General features: G+C 42.9%; 1 protein-coding gene across 1 annotated transcript in view; it reads left to right on the forward strand.

Annotated features, from left to right (window-relative positions):
* Positions 1 to 23,849, forward strand: part of NECAB1 (N-terminal EF-hand calcium binding protein 1) — a 209,188-nt gene that overhangs the window by 109,876 nt on the left and 75,463 nt on the right. The window contains exon 6 of the mRNA XM_077270809.1: positions 5,391 to 5,527. Coding sequence (XP_077126924.1) covers positions 5,391 to 5,527 — 137 coding nt within the window. The remainder of the gene's footprint in view (positions 1 to 5,390; positions 5,528 to 23,849) is intronic.

Below are 23,849 nucleotides of genomic sequence, written 5' to 3' on the forward strand. Positions count from 1 at the left end.
CTATTAGTTGAGTAATCCACAAATCTGGCCTTTATGGAAGACTAGATTGAAGCATTTTTTAAAACAAGCCATAAGAAGTCTTGGTTGCAGCTTGCTAAAAAGCCATGTAGGTGACACAGCCAGCATGTGGAAGAAGATGCTGTGGTCAAATAACACCAAGGTCGAGCTTTTGGGGCTAATTTGAAAATGCTATGTGTAGTGGAAAACTAACATCCCCACCGTCAAACATGGTGGTGGCAGCATTATGTTATGGGAATTTAAATTACATAAGAAACTGTATTTGTTCTTGCAAATTTTAGTTACTGGTGATGTATAAAAAGGATGCCATGCAGATGACAATACATATGAAAAACTGTTCTTTTTTCTGGTTGAAAATCACATAATTTTTTTCCGCTCATGTGAACTTAGACTGACTAAAATGCAACATGAAACAAATTTTCTAATTGACAAACATTCAAGATCAGTGTATCTATAAAGTGACATTCTAGGTTATGTATTGATTTATTCAGTACAACTACAAAACTACTGTAATTTATACTCTTTTTGAATGGTCACATTGGCTATGTAGTATTTGCTTGAAAGGATCCGTAAATATATTTTCCTTCTATGAAAAACACAAAAATATTCCTCCAACAACAAGTAGACTTATACCAGATACATAATGGTGCATTCACAGGACAATTAAGTGGCTTCATTTTATGGTTCATATTATGGATGCAATTTGCCCAACCACAGGTCTCCTAACTAGTGTTGAACGATACCTTCCGATATTCGAAAGTATCGGTATCGGATTGGATCGGCTGATACCGGCAAAATATCGGATCTCGCCGATACCGATACCCGATACCAATACAAGTCAATGGGACACAAATATTGGAAGGTATCCTGGATGGTTCCCAGGGTCTGAAGGAGAAGAAACTCTCCTTCAGGCCCTGGGATCCATATTCATGTAAAAAATAAAGAATAAAAATAAAAAATATGGATATACTCACCCCTCCGGCGGACGCTGGGTCTTAGCGATGTAACCGGCAGCCTCCGTTCCTAAGAATGCAGAGTGAAGGACCTTCGATGACGACGCGGCTTGTGATTGTCAACTTGACCGCTCATGTGACCGCTTATGCGACCAATCACAAGCCGCGACGTCATCGCAGGTCCTACACTCACTGCATTCTTAGGAATGGAGGCTCCCAGTTACACCACTAAGGTCTAGGGTCCGCCGGAGGGGTGAGTATATCCATATTTTTTATTTTAATTCTTTATTTTTTACATGAATATGGATCCCAGGGCCTGAAGGAGAGTCTCATCTCCTCCAGACCCTGGGAACCATACACTGGGAACTTCCGATTCCGATTTCCGATATCACAAAAATATCGGAACTCGGTATCGAAATTCCGATACAGCAAATATCGGCCGATACCCGATACTTGCGGTATCGGAATGCTCAACACTACTTTTAACCAGATCTAATATGTAGTGCAGCCGTAGCACACTTAGGCAGTGATGAGGCAGTGACCTGGCAAAGTTCCATACAAAAGTCACTTTAATACGTTTACTTCACAGCATTAATGTCCAACTCACACACAAAAAACACAGCACACGATATCCTCCAGATCGCAGCCAGGAACCATATCCTCTGGATTGCAGCCGATAAACACGCCACTTCACCTCCGAGACCAGTTGCCATGGGCGACTGCACTGCTGTGTACGTTGTGGGTGCCAGACATCTCAGCTCCCTTGGCTGTTTGGCTCTGCTTGCCTGTGTTGCCTCACACAGGTGGAGCCCTGCAGGACCGACTGCTCTGCACTCTAGCAAACACCAAACTGACTCTGGCTCTGACACACCCTACCCTATACTGCAGGGTTTTTAACTGTAATCTGTGTCCTTCATCCACATGGAAAACCTGGCCAGGAATGAAACGGACTGCCCCACTACCATCCCGTAGTTCGTTTCAAAACACAAAAACCCAGCAAGTTTTCTTAAATCTGCCCTGGACAAATAGTTTGTCCAGGCTAACACTTACTTTTTATTTCGTATTGCAATCACAGCTATGCCTGTGACTGCAATGCACTCTCATGGCCTCAATACGCCTCCATGGGCATCCTGCAGGGGACTTACAGCGACCCCTACCTGTAACAACAGTCATTGCCTCACAAATAACATAGATATATTAGTCTGGTAGTTTGGGTCAGTGGGCCCTTGATCAGGCTGATGAGTGCAGAAGAAACCCTCACTCTGTATGCACCTAACCCAGATGCTAAAGATTAAAAAACAACAATTACTTATAGTTACTTTTGGGCACACTTGTTCATTTTGAAACAAAATACATCAGACTTTTTACATGCACTGCAGGTATTCTTCACTTTTCTCTGCTGAAACCTTTTAACATAGGGCTCTACTGTGCCACAATGTATCAGCCAGTCTGTAAATGAATGCAGGCAGACAAGTATATGACAGATTTCTACTGGCTGCAGTGAGCAGTACATGTAATGTGCTAAGCAAATACAAGATCGGTTCTGACACTTGTACAGTGAGTGCATCGAGGTGCCAGTCTGTCCAGCTGTTAGAAATGGGGGCATATAATGGCGTCAGCTCTTACTCCTCGATGACACGGTCCTCTCTGTTGTTATTCATTGTGCATAACATGGAATTACAGTTTATGTTTTATCACAACAATTCTCTTTGTTTCTCCCCATGAAAGTTAATGTGACGATTCATTACCAGTGTAATTCCTATAAAGGTTTAACTTTTGCTTTACACAATTAAATCTGATTCACAGATGAGTTGACATATTAAATTACTTGTTGTTTTCCCAGTACACGAGATGGCAAACACATGACTTGTTCGTGTTAAGAAATAGCAAGTGATGGTAATTTTGCCTGAAGTGCAATAAATGGATATACTGGAGGACAGGTTGGAGACGGTCAGGAGCATTGTGTCACCTCAATAAGCACTGGTTATTGTACAGATCTGTCTGCTTTATTTAAAGAGAATAAACTCTTTGTTCCCTAAAGGACTAACATGCCATGTCTCACATATCAGATACCTCCAGTTACACGTAAACAATGTTTTGCCTATGTTAGAAGCAGTATTACTGACATAATCAGAAAAGTTAGGATCTAATCCTGTTTGAGGATTTTTATATCCTAAAAGTTACATAAATCTGCTATTGGTTCCCATTAAAGAAAAAAAAATATATATATATACCGTATAGTATACAGTTGGGTCCATATAAGTATGATCTATGTTTCACAGGAAACAAAGACCCGGCTCGTACATAGTCTGGTCTTTTCTGTGGTGACACTCGGACACGAAACCTGGACAATAAAGGAACAAGACAGAAGAAGAATAAATGTCTTTGAAATGTTGTGCTGGAGAAGAATGCTATCAACACCATGGATGGCAAGGAGAACAAACAAATCAATTTTGGAACAAATCAAGCCAACATGTCACTCGAAGCAAGGATCACCAAGCTACAACTTGCCTACCGTAGACACATCATACGAAGAGAGCAATCACTGGAGAAGGACATCATGGTTGAAAGAATAGAAGGACAATAGAAGACCAGTATGTCTATGCTGTTTGTGTGTGTGTTTCAATAAAAACTCTTTCATGAACAAACAGTGGTCTTTCATATGTAACATCCATTGTGGAGTACCAGACCAATCCAAACCTTTGAGCTTGCTAATATATGGGATCTAATTTAGAAGACTATCAGAATCCTGCTAGAGAGGCTGCATGCATTTAGAATATTTCCATACTTTTAAGGTTTCTGTCATTGCAGAACCTCATAAGGCGAAAAGTTTTTAACTACACCCCTTTCATCATTACGGAAACTATTTCACACAGATAGCATTGCTGGTTGTCTTCCTCTTCCCCTTTTTCCCCTTATTTTTCTTGGAAGGATATTACCCAAAAACAACAACAGCACAGGATGAGAATGCCCACAGCAGTATAAGGCCTCATTCAGTTTTTTGTGCATAAGTTCTATTTTTGCTTTTCATAGATAGATCTCACACCCATTATAGTCTGCAGGGCTGCTCACATGTTCGTTTATTTTTGCGGACTGAGCAGTTCTTACAAAATCAGATACAGAGTCCTCTCACCCAGCCAAACCAGTTCTCCTACTTCGCACTGTTGAGGGACAAACACCCCAAAACACGTCTCTGTAAGTGGAGTTTATGGTTTTGCTTCTTTTTTCTTTGGCAATGCCAAAGGGTTGATATTGACTTTTGGAATTTCTGCTTCAAATAGATTATTATTTAGAACAAAAAAATAAATTATGCTACTCTCCCGGATTGGTACTGCTCTCCTGCACTAGCTATTGTGGCCATTGATTGGCTGCAGACATCACGTGACATTTATGGCAAGAGACCGTCGGGGAACACAGTAGCCAGTGCTGGAGAAGGACCGGTCCCATTAGATGAAAAGGTGAGTGCAAGGTTTTTTCTTAATTCCACACCCTAGGCCCATCGAAAAAAGTTTTAAAGTAGGGAAGAACCTGTTTCAGCACTGAAGCTCCAACATGTTTTTTTACCTGTAGTCTTTCTTTAACGTTCAGCTTTGATATTTGAAAATAGTTGCAGAAAGATGTATCTCCCCTCAGACAATTGTTAGTTACTAGTGATGAGCGAGTATACTCGTTGCTCGGGTGGTCTCCAAGTAGTTGTGAGTGCTCGGAGATTTAGTTTTTGTTGACGTAGCTGCATGATTTGTGGCTTCTAGACAGCTTGAATATATGTGGGGATTCCCTAGCAACCAGGCAACCCCCACATGTACTCAGGCTGGCTAGCAGCTGTAAATCATTCAGCTGCGGCGATGAAAACTAAATCTCCGAGCACTTACAAATAGTCGGAGGACACCCGAGCGTGCTCGGGAAATCTCGAGTAATGAGTATATTCGCTCATCACTAGTTACTAGTGATGAGTGAGTGTACTCGTTGCTCAGGTCTGCCTGAGCATGCTCAGGTGGTCTCCAAGTAGTTGTGAGTGCTCGGAGATTTAGTTTTTGTTGACATAGCTGCATGATTTGCGGCTGCTAGACAGCTTGAATACATGTGGGGATTCCCTAGCAACCAGGCAACCCCTACATGTACTCAAGCTGGCTAGCAGCTGTAAATCATGCAGCTGCGTGGACAAAAACTAAAACTCCGAGCACTACAAAATACTCGGAGACCACCCAAACATGTATACTCGCTCGTCACTATTAGTTACAGCTTCAGTCTTGTTAATTCCTTCCAAATTCTCTTCCTTAGCCCTCTGCATGAGTCATCAGACAGCTCTTGGTGCAATGGAAAGAGCGGCTCTGAGGGTTCAGCATTTAATTGCATTTTGGAATGATATAAAATAATTCATGTCTCGTGTCTCTCATGTGAGTTTCTGCTTTGTTTCAGCAATATCAAAATGCCTCAAAACTGGAACAGTTTGTGACACGTTTTTTGTTGAAAGAAACACTCAACCAGCTGCAATCTCTACAGAACTCATTAGAATGTGCCATGGAGACAACAGAGGAGCAGACCCGCCAGGAAAGGTAGGATTGTGTAGGCACGCCACTTTTTTTTATTTTGCTGTCGAAATAGCCCCATGATAGCTTCTTCTTTCTTACAGGAAGAGTAAAACTTTTTAAAAGCATTTTGGGATACATATATTGTATAACAATCAATTGTTTTGGTTTGTTTTTTTAGGGCGATGAGTGGTACAAAAAAGTTTACAATTCTACCGCTTTGTTTGTAAACTTTTTACTATGCCAATCAAATAAAATGTTATTTTTTCTGCAGGTCAATTTATTTACAGTGATATTTTTAAAGTTTTTTTAACCATTTGCACATTGTTTAAAATTAGAATTTGTGTCACCACATTCCAAAATCAGAATTTAACTTTTCCATTACAATAGATGTATGTGGGCTTGTTTCATAGATGTATGTGGCCTTGTTTTTGGAGCACACATATTTTACATATTTTTGAATGTCAACATTTTGGATTGTATAACAGATATTGTATTTTTTCGGATGAAAAAAGCCCAGTTACTCTGTCATTTCTGATTTGGATTTTGTCTTTACAGCATTCTGTGTGCATTATAACCATGGTAATACTGCAGATTTTAAGTTTTACTACTTTTACACAATAAAATCACCATATTTTCTCTACATTGAAAGAATCGTGTTATTTTTATGCTTTCCATGGACGGAAAAGTTTTTCATTTCTTTTTTGTTTTTTTGGGAGGAGGTGATCAACGGTTTTATTAATACCATTTTGTAATACAGATGACTTTTGATTCTTTGATTCTGCTTTTTCCCATCCACATTTATAGAGATTTCAACTTCAGTCTAAGAGAGGATTGGCATTAGGACCTGGCAGCGAGAATCACCTGGGTACACATGAATTGGCCAATTTATGCGATAAGAATTCTCAATTTTTCATATTTCTAGTGTAGTTATGCAATTCTTTTTCCATATTTCATATTTCATGTTTTAGCGTTAAGGTGTACTGCTTTTTGTTTGAATGTACATGAGTTGGTGACTCTAGGTAAGCACATTTTCAGACCTATTTATGTTTGGATGTGACGGTCAGTCTTTTGTTAATTGATCACGGTATAACCTGTACAATATATACAGAGCTCCTGGGTATAATGTCACCGGTGATCACTGTATTACCTGGACACAGACACTGCATACTAAGTACATATGTTCTGTGTATAGTGGCACTTATGGTAATATTAGTATTATTATTTTTATTCATGATCAGTATTGTAGTAGTAGCTATTATTCGGTCACTGTGTATGGGTAATATGTCGTCCGGCCATGGTGTGGTGGTATTTGTTCCTTGTATGTGGTATTATTGGTCACCATATGGTGGTAATATGTGTTCTGGACATGGTGCGGTGGTATTTGTCCCTTGTATGTGATATTATTGGTCATTTAAAAAAATGAAAAATAAATAAAAATATACCAAAATGGTATTGGATATTTTAACAAATGTTTAATAAGTTACAGTAGAGTAGGGCCCGGCCAAAAGAGTCTACCTTGTCGTGGTGGCAGATTAAAAAATCTTTCGGCCAAAACAAAAGCTGCTGGCTTTGTATGTGATCTGGTGATGAGAACTGTTAAAGTGTGATTGGTGAGAAGTGGAGTTTTTCCAAGAGAGCAGTGGGACTATGGACAGGTCGAGGGGTGGAGCGTGGAGGCGGGGCTCGGGTGGAGCCTGAGTGGAGTCTCAAGGGGCCCCCTGAAAATTTTGCCAGTATGGGGCCCCGAAATTCCTAATGGCAGCCCTGCCCATACATACTTCCATGACCATTTTGTACAGTTTTTCTAGTTTGTTTGTTTTTTGTTCATAATAAACTATTTTTCATGGTAAAAAAGGCAATATTTCTCTACCTATAATATTTTTAATCTTTTGAAACCATTTATTTTATAATATTTATATAGAGCTAATAGAGGAAACATTACATTTTATAATCACATAATACATTTTTTACCTGCCTGTTAGTATAATTCATCTCCTTTCTGTCATGGCGACTCATCGCCACCCTGTGACTGTATCGCGGGCTGCCATTGAGCTGACAGAAGGAGACCTCTCACTGTCAAACTTTTTATATCAATTGTAGGAGGTGCGGGTGTGCTGTGCAGCTGGTCGGTATGAAATAAGAAATACCCAGAGAGTCCAGGGTATAGTGAAATGCCTGTGGTATTATTCTCTAACGCATTTCGCATTTCTAACTCATTATATGTCACTTAAGACCATGGAATCTTACTAGTTAAAAACCCAGGAGCTACCTCTGAGCGTAGCCATTGCAGCAGGTTGGCTATATGTTACAGCTCATTGATGGCATATCACATTACTATGATTCGCCATCTCTAATTGAGTACAGATAAAGACAAACAAGTGGGCAAAACCTGTGAGGATTTCTACATAATCCAGGCAGGAATGTTCTTGGCCCATGCCATCACTTCTACCAAATTGCTATTCATGAGGACACAACTTTTGTCATACGTTGCTTAGAGCCTGAGTGGGCAATGCAAAAGGTTGGCTTTGCTCCATATTAAAAGGCTATTATGATTCAAGACCTATGATAGCTGGGAGTCATGTTGGAGATTTTGCATTGGGGCCCAGATGCTTCAAATTACACCATCGTCACTGAGGATTTAATAGGGTTCCAGAGACTGGATGCTGACAATCTGACACCTACTAGCAACAGATGAGCGAACCCGAACTGTAAAATTTGGAGTTCGTAGCTAGTGTCCGGTGCTGACGTCCGAACACGGATTTCTCCTGGAAGTATGTTGCACACTTCAGGAAGGAAAGAGAGATTCCAGCTCCAAAGTTTGGGTCCTCATTGATTTCTGTGGAGTTCGGGTTCAAGTTCGAGTACAATTCTGGTACACGTACCGAACTTTGCACTAAAGTTCGATCGAACCCGACGAACCCAAACTTTCAACAGTCCTCTCATCCCTAGTACTAACTGAAGTGAGCTCGAACCCTTTAAAAGTTAAACCATTTTGGAAAAAATACTCTCCCATGCAATTTTCTAACATTTATATATATATTATTTTTTATTATATGACAATTAGCTCGGTCTCTTCAAAAAACACAAATTGGCCATAATTATATGTATATACTTGAATAGAAACACTTTGGTTATTATGGGGATGTTATTCAGCTCAGTAGTATTGTATCAGTGTCACACAGCGATGCCTGTCTGGTCTGTCCTTACCCTTTAAATATTCTGATATTCTGTAGGTGTTATGAGACAGGGCTTTGAAATTTTTTACGCATATCCATGAGCAATTGACAACTTTTTAGAACATCTTTTACACAGAGAGCCAATCACTTGTGCCTCGGGGAGTAATCTGACTTGCAAATCCCATAGTGCAGAAGCAAATGCTTCAGACAGGAATCAAGTTTTCCTTATACCAAGTATTGCAGCTTTCCACCTGAAAAATGAAGTCTTAAATCCCCATTGTGCCTCATCTGGATTTTTATATAGTTACTCATCCATATTTTTAAAACAGTTTACTGCTGTTTTTCATGTAAACTAAACCAATAAACTGCAAACTCGATGTGCTGTTTCTACAAAACTTTGTATTATTTTCATCAGTCAGCAAATTGTCTCCCTATAGACAAGTCAGTTGTATTAAGGTGTAACTGTAGATTCAGTTTGCTCACAGAAACAAATAGTACAGATGAAAATAAGAAACTTTATTTCCTCTCCTTCTTCCCCCTTCATCCAGCACTTATCTCTCAGTTCACTGCTAAAATCCGTCTTGGAGAGGCAGAAATAAAGATGAATTATGAGCTTCAATGTTTGATCAGGATACAGTTGCTGCCCTGAGAAGTCTATGTTGCTTTGAGGAGCAGTAAGCAGCATCTGAAAGAGGTAAACATACTGTAGGGGTTCACTCGCTCAGGTGCATAAGAGGAAACAGGAGCCCCATTCTCTTCTGCGTTCAAGTGGGTTTATTTCTCCATAAACCACATAACAGCATGAACAACAGGTAAACAAATAGCCTTTAGCTCAGGAAACGAAAATACAAGAGACCAGTCCTTCAGGCTCAGTCCTGGAGCCTTAACACACTGTGGAGGCTTTCTCCTCCACACACACAGACTCCTGTCTGTAGTGTCCCGCCTGGACACAGGGATCTCTGTCCACGCTCACAGATTCCCAAACACTCACTGACATGTGCCAAACACACCTCCATTATGTAGCCTGAAACCACACCCAGGAACCCATCACATGATTAGACATGTGGTTCTGACATCACCACAGGTCCTGAAGCAAACATAGATAGGCATGGTTATGCCCCTTACCCAGGGGTGAGGTATATGGGTAGCCAGACCCTCCCATCTCTCATAGCTACCCGTAACCTGGACCCAAATATACTAAACAATGTTATACACAATATGTCCAACTAAATAGAACAAATGGTACTTCTAACAAATATCATAAACAACCACAAGATGGCAGCAAAATACCTGACATCCAAAAAGAAGCCAACCACGAATAAATAAAATGAAAGTTTATTCCATAAGAAAACAAAATAACACAAAATATAAACATATATTAAAAAGCTACAGAGTGAATTCAGGATAGTACCCCATGGGAAGGTAGAAGGAAGTCCACCTGCCAATGGCCACAATACAAAGTACAAAATATCACAGGACTCCCATAACCGCTAGACATAGTACACAGAAAACATATAAAGTGCATGCAGCATCCCCCATGAATCTGTGTATCTACTATGGAGAGACACCCTATCGGATCCTGTAATCCTACCAAAACCTAACAAACTGACCATAAGGCATAGTGTGAAGAAAGTAAGGTATGGAAATACAATTACCTCAGTGGACACAAGCAGGTGTATATTCCTCCCACGGCACTTCCCAGCGCCCCGACGCGCGTTTCGCCCTAGCTTCTTCCGGGGGCGTGTCTATACCCAGGTCAGATGATGATTTATAGTACCCTTGTACAATCACATACGATCACGCAATAAACAGCGGCCGCCTAGCTCCGTGGATGACTCTAATGGCGCATGCGCAAGTCCACCCTATTCCTGATGGAAAAATACTTCATGACAACTGCCGGGTGGAGCGCAAGCTGGAACGCAAGCAAACTCCACCGATGACGCTGTCAGAAGTGTGAGGAGAGGGAGACCCACGCATGCGCACCATCATCCAGGAGGTAAAAAAGGGAAGTACAATAGCCCGAGAAGTTTGTACTATTAGATAAATATATTGAAAAAGTGCAAAGTGCGAAGTGCCGATATAAGATTAAGAGGACCTCATGTCAAAAATCCATTTGAAAAAACTACGGGCCAAAACAAATAAATATACCAATGCAAGTAACAAGTGCATAGTGAAGCTAAAAAACAAATAAAGCACCAATACTATATAATTTGTATATATATACACACAATATATAATACAAAAGTGTAAGTGATGTATATTAAAGTGCAATATAAGTGCCAATTAATAATAGAACAGTGAAGTAGTGTTATAAATACCACAAATTTATTGAATATAATCCAACGCATAAAAACATTAAAAATCCAACCCATAAAAAGATTGAAAAGTGCTTAGTGCCTAGTGCAAACACCAAGTTTACTACCCCTAAATACTGTAAACATGCAAAGATCTAACCACTTATTAGGATGTGGGCGTACCTCCAACAGCCATATATGGGACCCAAAGTGCCATGACATACTGCTAACTGAGCCTAATGGGACTATAGCTATGCTGATATATCCCAATCAAAAAATGCAAAAAAATGACACATATCAAAATATAAATAAAGATATATATATAAATTACAATTATGCAATACTAATAATGAGAGCAAAATACACACATCAAAATGAGCATATATGAATACTAATTATGCAATATTAATAATAAAGGCAAAAAACAGCATCTTTTCAAAATTCGTGGCGGACGTCTTGTCACGAGGACCGACATGATGGCAGACTCACATTCATCATACCAATGTGAAGCACATAGGACCATGGAAATATACTATAAATAGATAAAAAACATGCAATTAACAAAAATACAAAATACATAAACACATATAAATGATAAAAATCACCCTAACCCTTAAAAATGACTCTAATGGTAAATAAAGTATAATACAATCTACAAAAATGCTGAAAAGCAATGCCTTACTACTTTATGTGCATTAACGAAAACACTCCGGGTTACATCACAGCGACAAGCCTTCTCTGTGATACATACCTCCTGTCGACTATCCAACCTTTAGCCATGCTACATACCTCCCCCCTCTGCCTAAAGCCGTGGGGCTTGGCACTTGTTCTAAACCGACTAGAGACCCCTCTCAGTCGTCCCTGACAGCCACACCGTCTGTCTAAGTCAGGGCCTGTTATTGAACCCTTTCGTCGGCATTTGTCAACCCTTTCCGTCACATCCTTTGATAACGATGACCCCTTGTCATCTCGTCTGCTACAGGATCTCCCGCTTAAGTCACTGAGCCCTGAGCTAACTGAGGAGTCACTATTTCTAGCTCTTCCAACTGACCACCTTCGGTTCTGTCTCGGTTGTTGATCTCTCCTATTGTCTTTCTTCGGAGAGCAGCTCTTCTCTTTACGTCTATATCCTCTGTTAACTTCAGCTTGAGGACTTCCAGGCTTTAGAGCACCTCTTCGCCTCTCTGGCAGCTGTTTATTAACTTGCAGTCTCTCAAGTCTCAGCTGTTCTACCTCCCTTAGGTATGCCATGCGATATTCCAGGAGCATGCGGATATTCCTAAGACTCTCTCTGGATCCGACAACCAGGAACGGAACCATCCCATCTTCACCCGTGACCTGGACCTCTTCATCAGCCGGTATCCTCAGTCTCTTCAGACCGGATTTATCCACCATCTCCTGCATCACTCTCCCAAGTTTCCCAATGACTTTCGCCACCAGAACTTTGGGTACTTGGACTGTGTCTTCTACTAAGCCCAGCCGACTAAGAGCCTTCTTTTCACGCTCCAAACGTCGAACGGCTTCATCATTCTTCAAAATGATCCTCTGCTTTGTACGGAGGCAGTGTAGGTGCATATCCCTCAGGATAGCCACCCGCTTCACTGTGACTTCCCTAGTTGACAGTATGACCAATTGCTGAGTCTCCGGCGCCCAGTGCACACTACACGCCTCTACCGCCTTTCTAAATGCCTCATGCACACCCTTCCTGGCGCACGCTTCTCGCATGTCTTTGGGTACATCAATCACGGTCTTGAAGAGTGGGGTCTCACTCTCTTCATAGACAGATGGCTCCCTTTTTGCCTCTGACCTTTCCACCAAGACGTCTGTCACGACCGGGTGACTCTTGTTCCGCTTTTAGCACGAACTCTTCTTCAGTCTTTTCTTCCGCTTGAGCCTTCACCAAGATGGGCATTGGCAACTCCTCTGCCAGGCAGCGACGTTCCTCCTCTCTCTGGAGAAGCTCCTGCTGATGCTTTTCTTGAGCCATTCTGAGCACATCCATATCTTTCAATATGGCCCTATTCATGGCCTGACACGCTGATAGGTGACCTCTGAGTTCAACGACCTCCTTCTCTAGGTCACCCATTTTGTGCTCAATTGCTTGCCTCAGGACCCTTTCTTGTTCAACAGTTTCTTTAAGCAGCTCTATGTTATGGTCCTGCTCTCTTTTGGCTAGCACATGTTGCACCACCAGTTCTTTAATTAAACTTTCAGATGGGGGCTCTTGCCCACCCACACTCTGCCTCTTCAGACTTCCACCTGTTTCTGCATCCACCTCTATGGTCTCTTCTGGGCTCTTGGTAACTTCAAAGTTCTCCATCTCTTTAGCATCGCGTACTCTGGAGCCTTCATACTGAGCCACTTCAGCCTTCCCGGGCATTGCAGATATGGGACTACCACAGGTCTGTTTTAATTCCAGCCCTACCTCTGTGCTGGGATTTGTCAGAGGTAAAGTGTCCTCCTTATCAAAGACAGTAACCTGATCTGTACCTGACCCTGTCTCTTCCTCATCATCTCTCTTCTCAGAGGGTGTAAACTGTCCCGCCTTTTTGCGTCCCCTGCGACGAGATGAAGACCTGTGATTTTTACTGGGCTCCTTACTGCACTCTTTTCCCTTTGCGCTAGAGTCACAGTCGGGATAGGAGTCACCCCCTCTCACTCTGTCAACCTGGAACAGCAATTCCCCATTTAAACACGTGTCAAACCCACACTTTCTACCAGTCACCCGGAACTCTGGACTATCGACCTTAGGTGTCGCTATCTCCTTTTCACACATCACACGATCTGGAATCACTACAGCCGCCTGTTGTGGTGGGGCTCCCTTAGGGTCATTCCAACTCCGTTCTGAGCAATCAGACACTCCCCTTTCCTCCCACAAGTCCCAAAACCTTTCAAAGTCCTGGCCTATTACAACAGGGAATGGCAAGTCTGAGACTACAGGTACATCATGGCTGGCAATAATAGTGGGCGTCTCAATGATTACCCTGGACACCGGATAATCCCTAGCGGCCCCATGAACGCAGTGGACTTCCATCTTCCTTCCAGGAATCAGATAGACAGGGAGTGTGGCGCTCACCAGCGTCACCAGGCTCCCTGAGTCCAGAAGTCCAGTCATGCACACTCCATTGACTTCTACAGAACAACTCTGTGACATCTTGTCAGTCAGACGAAAAGTCAGTACAACATTCTGAACATGCGCTGTTCTTACATTGAACCCGGCAACAGTTCAACAGGGCATTCACTGCCGCCCCTTTTTGGGCCACCACCCCTAATTGGGTTGCCGCCCCCTTTTTGGACTCCACCCCCTTTTGGGTTACTGCCCCCTTGTGGACTATTTTCTCCTTTAGGGCCATCACCACTTTTAGGGACTCCACCCCCTTTTGGGCAACTACCCCCTTTTGAGACGCAGCCCCTTTTTGGCCAACCATAATTATTTGGGGTCACCGCTCCGTTTTGGGACTCCACCCCACTTTTAGGGACACCACCCCACTCTGGGGTACACCCTGTGGACTTCCCACAGTACTCTCAGGCCCCAGTTCGCACAGCACACCAATGTGACTTTGGCCTGGCACTGGCCCTTTAAGAGTCTGCACACTCTAAACCAGCAATGTCTTTTTTTTTTTGCTGCAACTGCAGCTCCGGCTGCTGCAGAACCTCTTGCTGCAACTGCACTGCACGTAACCACCGCAGACTTCGTGGACCCGCCGATCCACAGCAACCTTCGTAACCCCGCCGAGTTACAGCTAGACGCCTTCAGTCTTCGTGGCCCCGCCGAGCCACAGCAAACACCTGCACATGTGCTTTATAGAAAAAAAACACAGTCTTTCACTGACCCCGGTCAGATTAACACAGACTACGGTCTGTTACACACCCGGCTTTACACACAGCCCAAACATAGTTTTTCACTGATCCCGATCAGAACAATACACGGTTTTCAGACCGTCACCCGTTGGCAACTTCACGGGTTCCTGGACACCCCTCGGCCTCAGAGATGCCCAGACACACTGTCTCTGTTTTCTTCCACTCTGACCCCGGTCAGTACACACGGACACCTGTCCATTACCTGTTGGTGCTGGCCACACAGGTTCCCGGATCCCTCTTCTCCTCAGAGGTATCCACAAACTGCAGTTCTCACTGACCCCGGTCAGTTTTTACTCACGGTTTTTCAAGACCGTCCAATCTTCTGGCTCAGACCAGTCAGCGCTGCAACATGTGCTCCTTGGATCTTTGCCCGCCTCCAAAACACCAATTGTAGGGGTTCACTCGCTCAGGTGCATAGGAGGAAACAGGAGCCACATTCTCTTCTGCGTTCAAGTGGGTTTATTTCTCCATAAACCACATAACAGCGTGAACAACAGGTAAACAAATAGCCTTTAGCTCAGGAAACGAAAATACAAGAGTCCAGTCCTTCAGGCTCAGTCCTGGAGCCTTAACACACTGTGGAGGTTTTCTCCTCCACACACACAGACTCCTGTCTGTAGTGTCCCGCCTGGACACAGGGATCTCTGTCCGCGCTCACAGATTCCCAAACACTCACTGACATGTGCCAAACACAGCTCCATTATGTAGCCTGAAACCACACCCAGGAACCCATCATATGATTAGACATGTGGTTCTGACATCACCACAGGTCCTGAAACAAACATAGATAGGCATGGTTATGCCCCTTACCCAGGGGTGAGGTATATGGGTAGCCAGACCCTCCCATCTCTCATAGCTACCCGTAACCCGGACCCAAATATACTAAACAATGCCTTATTACTTTATGTGCATTAAAGAAAACACTCCGGGTTACATCACAGCGACAAGCCTTCTCTGTGATACATACCTCCCGTCGACTATCCAACCTTTAGCCACGCTACAATACATAGAAACATACCTTTTGGCCTATCTTCAGTGCTGGATTCACAGCTACACTGCACAGCTAGTATTGCTCGATAATGTTGTCCATATTGCTGTGTCCATATATGTGATAAATAGAGATTAGGCAGCAGGATTGCGATTTCTCTTTGTCTACAGTGCATGAGAGACATTATAGCAGGTAGTCTCAGACCTCTTTACAGTGCAGGGATAGCTAAAAACAAAACGTAGCCAGCCTGGGGAAAAAAATGTTGATAAATTCAGAATAAAAATTATATGATGACCGTAAATAGTGTTTTTACGCACATACAAACAGAGGACAGTTTATTCTTAAAAGCTACCTGAAATGGTGGTTACTCTTAAAGTCAGTTGAAAGAATAAGGCATGAATTTTGGCTGAAATTTACTATAGCAGGCGTAGATTTGATTTTGAAAGTAGAGAAAAAAAACATGTCTTTTATCTTGACCTCCTGTGTGATCACCAAACACCTCGCACGGACCAGGGTGAAGTAGCCACAATGAATCCAACAGAAAAGCAGGTGTGTCCAGCGAGTGGTGAAGGTAAAAAATAACTTTTAATGAAAATATATTTAAAATACATCAATATATATGGTATCCAACACTCAGTACACATTGGCTATAGAACCTAATGATGATCTACGCGTTTAGACCTGGTGGTCTTAGTCATGATCTCAGGCTCCCAACTGCTCCTATAAGAAGAGTGGCCGTACTGTCTTGTACTCTCTCAAAGCCTTTTTTCTTCCGCTATCTTTCTAGTTGTTGTTGCAGCAATCTGGGCATATGAAACATCATTTTCAAACCATGTTAGCTTTTTGTCGATTTTGCTTTCCACATCTTCTCATGCAGTGAGGGACTCCTCTCTTTTTAGCCTGTTTAGTTATGTCTCCGTAGCGTCATCCACTAATGTGTGTCCAACTACGTTGTTTCTGAAAAACAGAGGAGCTGCAGCTGATGACTTCATTTTCTTAATTGTCTTATGAATGTACAAGATCTCACTGTGTTCCAGTAAACAGTATGAATCGGTCCCCTGGTTGTTTCAGCATTTACTTTAAGTGTCAGCAGATGTGGATTAAAAGCAAATTACAGCAAATGGATATAAATCCCCCAAAATAATCGAAAAAACAAACATTTTTTATAATACCTACTCACATTACTAATGCACTGCAGAATGCAGAAGACCCCCATGACAAAGGCGAAGGTAGCATACGTGCAAAATACTGATGAGGAACATCCGACACACCTAACAACCTTGCGGAGAATGTACCACAACTACAGAGTCTGCTAAATCTTTCTGAAGGTCTTTTGCGGTCTGATTTATCTCTAGAAATCCTATGAGCAGCTCTCACTGAAATTTAGCTTGATCTTCCAGACCTTATCTTGATCTCCAATGTTCCTGTTAACTGCCATTTCTTAATTACATTTCGAACTAAGGAAAGTGCGACTTGAATACGTTTTGCTATCTTCTTATAGCCTTCTCGTGCTTTGTGGGCCTCCACCATTTTCATTTTCAGAGTGTTAGGGTATGTGCACACGTCCGGATTTCTTGCAGAAATTTCCTGAAGAAAACCGGAAATTTTCTGCAAGAAATCCGCATTTTTTTTTTGCGTTTTTTTTCCGTTTTTTTCGCATTTTTTTAGCATTCTGCAAGCGTAATTAGCTTGCAGAATGCTAAAGTTTTCCAAGCGATCTGTAGCATCGCTTGGAAAACTGACTGACAGGTTGGTCACACTTGTCAAACATACTGTTTGACAAGTGTGACCAACTTTTTACTATAGATGCTGCTTTTGCAGCATCTATAGTAAAAGATAGAATGTTTAAAAATAATAAAAAAAATAAAAAAAATGCTTATACTCACCCGCAGACAGCTGATCTCCTCACCGGCGTCCGTTCCGTATAGATGGTGTGCGCGCAGGACCTTCCATGACGTCACGGTCACGTGAGCAGTCACATGACCGGTCTCGACCAATCACAGGACCGTGACGTCATCGGCAGGGTCCTTCACCGCACACCAGCTACAGGAACCGAACGGCAGCGTGCAGCGGTGAGGCGGGAACACTGCGGGGGACATCGATGGTGAGTATAGGACTATTTTTTATTTTAATTCTTTTATTTTTGACCAATTATATGGTGCCCAGTGCGTGGAGGAGAGTCTCCTCTCCTCCACCCTGGGTACCAACCGCACATAATCTGCTTACTTCCCGCATGGTGGGCACAGCCCCGTGCGGGAAGTAAGCAGATCAATGGACTCCTAGGTGTGCGGAATCCCTGCAATTCCGCATTTTTAATGAACATGTTGCTTTTTTTTCCGCGATGCGATTTTTTCGCGGAAAAAATCGCAACATTTGCACAAAAAATGCGGAATACACTGTAAATAATAGGAGGCATATGTTAGCGTTTTTTTCGCGTTTTTATCACGTTTTTATAGCGAAAAAACGCGAAAAAAACGCTAAAAATCCTGAACGTGTGCACATGGCCTTAGGCAGCTTCTTAAAATAACCCATGGCTGCTGTTTTTTTGGCACAAAGTTAGAGGAGGCTAGGTTTTTATAAACCTGGGAAATTTGCATCACCCGGCCTTTCCTAGCAATGACAGTAACAAGCCATAACTCTAACAGGCTAACTAAAGTCTGAAACCTTAGTCAAAGTTATCTGAGCACACAAATCTCCGAGGATGCCCACATTTTTGCATTTTCCTTTTCGTAATTTTTAAAATGTAAAAGATGAAAAAAAAATTGCCTAAAATAAAAAGGAAATGGGCCATCTTTTATCACCGTTTAGAGATCATTTCACCTCGGACTTGCTTAACTGTTCACAATACCAATAATTTTGACCAAGGGTGCCCAAACTTTCACATGCCACTGTATAAATGCCATTTTGCTGGGGTTGGTAAAATATGCTAAATAACGTTCTTATTTGACAACTCTTCGATCACTCTGCTTTTGAAACAGGCCCTCTGACTTCACTGCATAGAATTTCTATAGCCAACTGAACAGTGTTCTATCTCATGGATCCATAGAACAGACATTCTCACTTATTATCGCAATTTGCTGGGTAGAACCTATTTCAGTTGGTAACATCAGCTGTTGATACAGCATTCTTGTATGGATAGCCAGTCTGTCCTATTGTCCGACCAGTTGTTTTGCGTTTAGATATGATCTCTATCATCTTAGCTTGGATGTAGCTGTTATATCAGCCACCCCTGCACAGCAGATAGGGGATTAATTTTGATGACAACCCCTTTAAGCCTAGGCTGCCTGTCACTTATAACCATAAGACCTGAGTGCTGTAAGTTTTTATTTCATGCAAAATACCAGGTATGTCATTTTATATTTATTTAATGCACTAATGGCATTTGGGGTGACAGCGTGCTGTGAATAACAAAGGTAGCTTTTGTGCTAGATAGTAGAGAAAGCAAAACTACATAGATATTGAAATGTTTGTATTATTAGTGTTGAGCATTCCGATACTGCAAGTATCGGGTATCGGCCGATACTTGCTGTATCGGAATTCCGATACCGAGATCCGATATTTTTGTGATATCGGGTATCGGTATCGAAACAACATTAATGTAAAAATGTGTAAAAGAGAGAATTAAAATAAAAAATATTGCTATACTCACCTCTCCGACGCAGCCTGCACCTTACCGAGGGAAGCGGCAGCGTTCTTTGTTTAAAATTTGCGCTTTTCTTTCCTTTACGTGAGTCCCGGCTTGTGATTGGTTGCGTGCCGCCCATGTGACCGGGACGCAACCAATCACAGCAAGCCGTGACGTAATTTCAGGTCCTTCAGGATTTTAAAATTACGTCCCGGCTTTGTGATTGGTTGCGTCGCAGTCACATGGGAGACGCAACCAATCACAAGCCGTGACGTCACGGGAGGCTGGACACGCGCGCATTTTAAAATGGGCGCGTGTCCAGCCTCCCGTGACGTCCCGGCTTGTGATTGGTTGCGCCGCGATCAACCAATCACAAGCCGGGAGGCTGGACACGCGCCCATTTTAAAATTTTAAAATGCGCGCGTGTCCAGCCTCCCGGCTTGTGATTGGTTGACCGCGGCGCAACCAATCACAAGCCGGGACGTCACGGGAGGCTGGACACGCGCCCATTTTAAAAAGCGCGCGTGTCCAGCCTCCCGTGACGTCACGGCTTGTGATTGGTTAATGGCGGCCATGTTGCCGGGACGCGGACCAATCACAGCAAGCCGTGACGTAATTTCGTCACGGCTTGCTGTGATTGGTCCGCGTCCCGGCAACATGGCGCCGTGACCAATCATGAGCCGGGACGTCACTGGAGGCTGGACACGCGCGCTTTTTAAAATGGGCGCGTGTCCAGCCTCCCGTGACGTCCCGGCTTGTGATTGGTTAATGGCGGCCATGTTGCCGGGACGCGGACCAATCACAGCAAGCCGTGACGTAATTTTGTCACGGCTTGCTGTGATTGGTCCGCGTCCCGGCAACATGGCCGCCCTGACCAATCACAAGCCGGGACTTCACGTAACCAAGTAAAAGCGCGAATTTTAAACAAACAACGCTGCCGGTTCCCTCGCTGAGGTCCAGGCTGCGTCGGACAGGTGAGTATAGCGATATTTTTTATTTTAATTCTTTCTTTTACACATTTATATGGATCCCAGGGCCTGAAGGAGAGTTTCCTCTCCTTCAGACCCTGGGAACCATCAGGAATACCGTCCGATACTTGAGTCCCATTGACTTGTATTGGTATCGGGTATCGGTATCGGATTGGATCCGATACTTTGCCGGTATCGGCCGATACTTTCCGATACCGATACTTTCAAGTATCGGACGGTATCGCTCAACACTAATTATTATCCATCTTTGTCAAATTATTGACAACTTGGAAAGTATTAGGTTGTTCTTAAGATAGGTCATCATTATCAGTGTTGCCCACCTATCTCATTTTCTGGGCCGAGCTCCACTCCCTAACCCTATGTCTGCTGCACTTTGTTGTGGGTTTTCCAAGAGGTTATACGTTCCTTATTGCCTACTCACCTGTTGCTATCATCTCCTCAGACTCCTGGGATTTCTACAATTACAGTAGCAACTTCTGTTCTTCTAGACTTGTTTGTTAGCCCATCATTTACAGTAAGCATTGTAGACTGATATTTAGAGACTAAGCACTATGCTGCATACATTCATATTTGCAAACTCAAGTGTTTCTACAAACCCTCAGACTTGCTGGTTAACACTTCACTTGTTTTCTACTGGATATCCCATCATTTGCTGTGAGCATCACTGTTGTGAATTAGACTTTTTGGCTCCCTCTTGTGGTTACTAGTGATATGACTCTGGGATTTTCTTCCCTCAGTTTGCACCCAGCTGGGTCGTTAGTTCAGGGGTGTTGCTATATAAACCTCCTGGATCCTTAGTCCAGTGCCTGGCATCGTTGTAATCAGACACATTCTGTTTGCTCCTATCTGCTGGTCCTGGTTCGTGCAAAATTAAGCTAAGTCCTGCTTCTTTGTTTTTTGTGTTATTTGCTTGCTCTCATTTTTGTCCAGCTTGTACTAAATGTGATTCCTGACCTTGCTGGAAGCTCTAGGGGGCTGGTGTTCTCCCCCCGGGCCGTTAGACGGTTCGGGGGTTCTTGAATTTCCAGTGTGGATATTTTTGATAGGGTTTTTGCTGACCATATAAGTTATCTTTCTATATTCTGCTATTAGCTAGTGGGCCTCTCTTTGCTAAATACCTAGCTCATTCTTATGTTTGTCTTTTCCTCTTACCTCACCGTTATTATTTGTTGGGGGCTTGTATCCAACTTTTGGGGTCTATTCTCTGGAGGCAAGAAAGGTCTTTCTTTTCCCTTCTAGGGTTAGTTAGTTCTCCGGCTGGCACGAGACGTCTAGAATCAACGTAGGCACGTTCCCCGGCTGCTGGTATTTGTGGTGCTAGGATTAGATATATGGTCAGCCCAGTTACCACTGCCCTATGAGCTGGTTTTCTGTGTTTGCAGACTTAGCAATTATTCCTGAGACCCTCTGCCATTGGGGTCATAACAGTATGCCAGGCCAACATTGAATGTTTAATGCATTGCAGAAGTGGGATAATAAGAAAGGAAATTCTGAGTTTTTTTTTTTTCTTTCCTCTCTTCCTCCCTTTAACCTTTGAGTGGCTTGTGCTTGCTGCAGACATGAATGTCCAGACCTTGATTACAAGTGTAAACCAGCTGGCAGCTCGTGTGCAGGGCATACAAGATTTTGTTACCAGTAGTCCTATGTCTGAACCTAAAATACCTATTCCGGAATTATTTTCTGGAGACCGATTTAGGTTTAGGAATTTCATGAATAATTGTAAATTGTTTCTTTCTCTGAGACCCCGTTCATCTGGAGATTCAGCTCAGCAAGTTAAAATTGTTATTTCTTTTTTACGGGGCGACCCTCAGGATTGGGCTTTCTCCCTAGCGCCAGGAGATCCGGCATTGGCAAATATTGATGCGTTTTTTCTGGCGCTCGGATTGCTTTACGAGGAACCCAATCTTGAAATTCAGGCAGAAAAAGCCTTGCTGGCTATTTCTCAGGGCCAGGATGAAGCTGAAGTGTATTGCCAAAAATTTCGGAAATGGTCCGTGCTTACTCAGTGGAATGAGTGTGCTCTGGCCGCAAATTTCAGAAATGGCCTTTCTGAGGCCATTAAGAATGTGATGGTGGGTTTCCCCATTCCTACAAATCTGAATGATTCCATGGCGCTGGCTATCCAAATTGACCGGCGTTTGCGGGAGCGCAAAACCGCTAATCCTCTGGTGGTGTTGTCTGAACAAACACCTGATTTAATGCAATGTGATAGAATTCAGACTAGAAATGAGCGGAAAAATCATAGACGTCAGAATGGGTTGTGTTTTTACTGTGGTGATTCTACACATGTTATATCAGCATGCTCTAGACGTCTAACAAGGGTTGTTAGTCCTGTCGCCATTGGTAATTTGCATCCTAAATTTATTTTGTCTGTGACTTTGATTTGCTCTTTGTCTTCTTACCCTGTTATGGCGTTTGTGGATTCAGGTGCTGCCCTGAGTCTTATGGATCTGTCATGCGCTGTGGTTTTGTTCTTGAACCGTTGGTAAATCCTATTCTTCTTAGAGGTATTGATGCTACGCCATTGGCGGAAAATAAACCGCAGTTTTGGACGCAGGTGACCATGTGCATGACTCCTGAACATCGGGAGGTGATTCGTTTTCTTGTTCTGCATAAAATGCATGATTTGGTCGTTTTGGGTCTGCCATGGTTACAGACCCACAATGCAGTCTTGGATTGGAAGGCAATGTCTGTGTGAAGTTGGGGCTGTCAGGGAATTCATGCTGATTCCCCGCAGGTGTCTATTGCTTCCTCTACTCCTTCGGAAGTTCCTGAGTATTTGTCTGATTATCAGGATGTATTCAGCGAGTCCAGATCCAGTGCTCTGCCTCCTCATAGGGACTGTGACTGCGCCATAGATTTGATTCCAGGTAGTAAATTTCCCAAGGGAAGATTATTTAATCTGTCTGTACCTTAGCATGCCGCAATGTGTTCGTATATCAAGGAGTCTCTGGAGAAGGGGCATATCCGTCCTTCCTCTTCCCCTCTTGGTGCGGGATTCTTTTTTGTGGCCAAGAAGGACGGATCTTTGAGACCTTGTATTGACTATCGGCTTCTGAATAAAATCACTGTTAAATTTAAGTATCCTTTGCCTCTGTTGTCGGACTTGTTTGCCCGGATTAAAGGTGCCAAGTGGTTCACCAAGATAGATCTTCGTGGTGCGTACAACCTTGTGCGCATTAAGCAAGGAGATGAATGGAAGACTGCATTTAATACGCCCGAAGGTCATTTTGAGTACTTGGTGATGCCTTTTGGGCTCTCTAATGCTCCCTCAGTGTTTCAGTCCTTTATGCATGATATTTTCCGGAAGTATCTGGATAAATTTATGATTGTTTATCTGGATGATATTCTGGTTTTCTCTGAAGATTGGGACTCACATGTGGAGCAGGTCAGGATGGTGTTTCAGGTTTTGC

This window comes from Ranitomeya variabilis, chromosome 6 (assembly GCF_051348905.1).
Source record: "Ranitomeya variabilis isolate aRanVar5 chromosome 6, aRanVar5.hap1, whole genome shotgun sequence".
NCBI lineage: Eukaryota > Metazoa > Chordata > Amphibia > Anura > Dendrobatidae > Ranitomeya > Ranitomeya variabilis.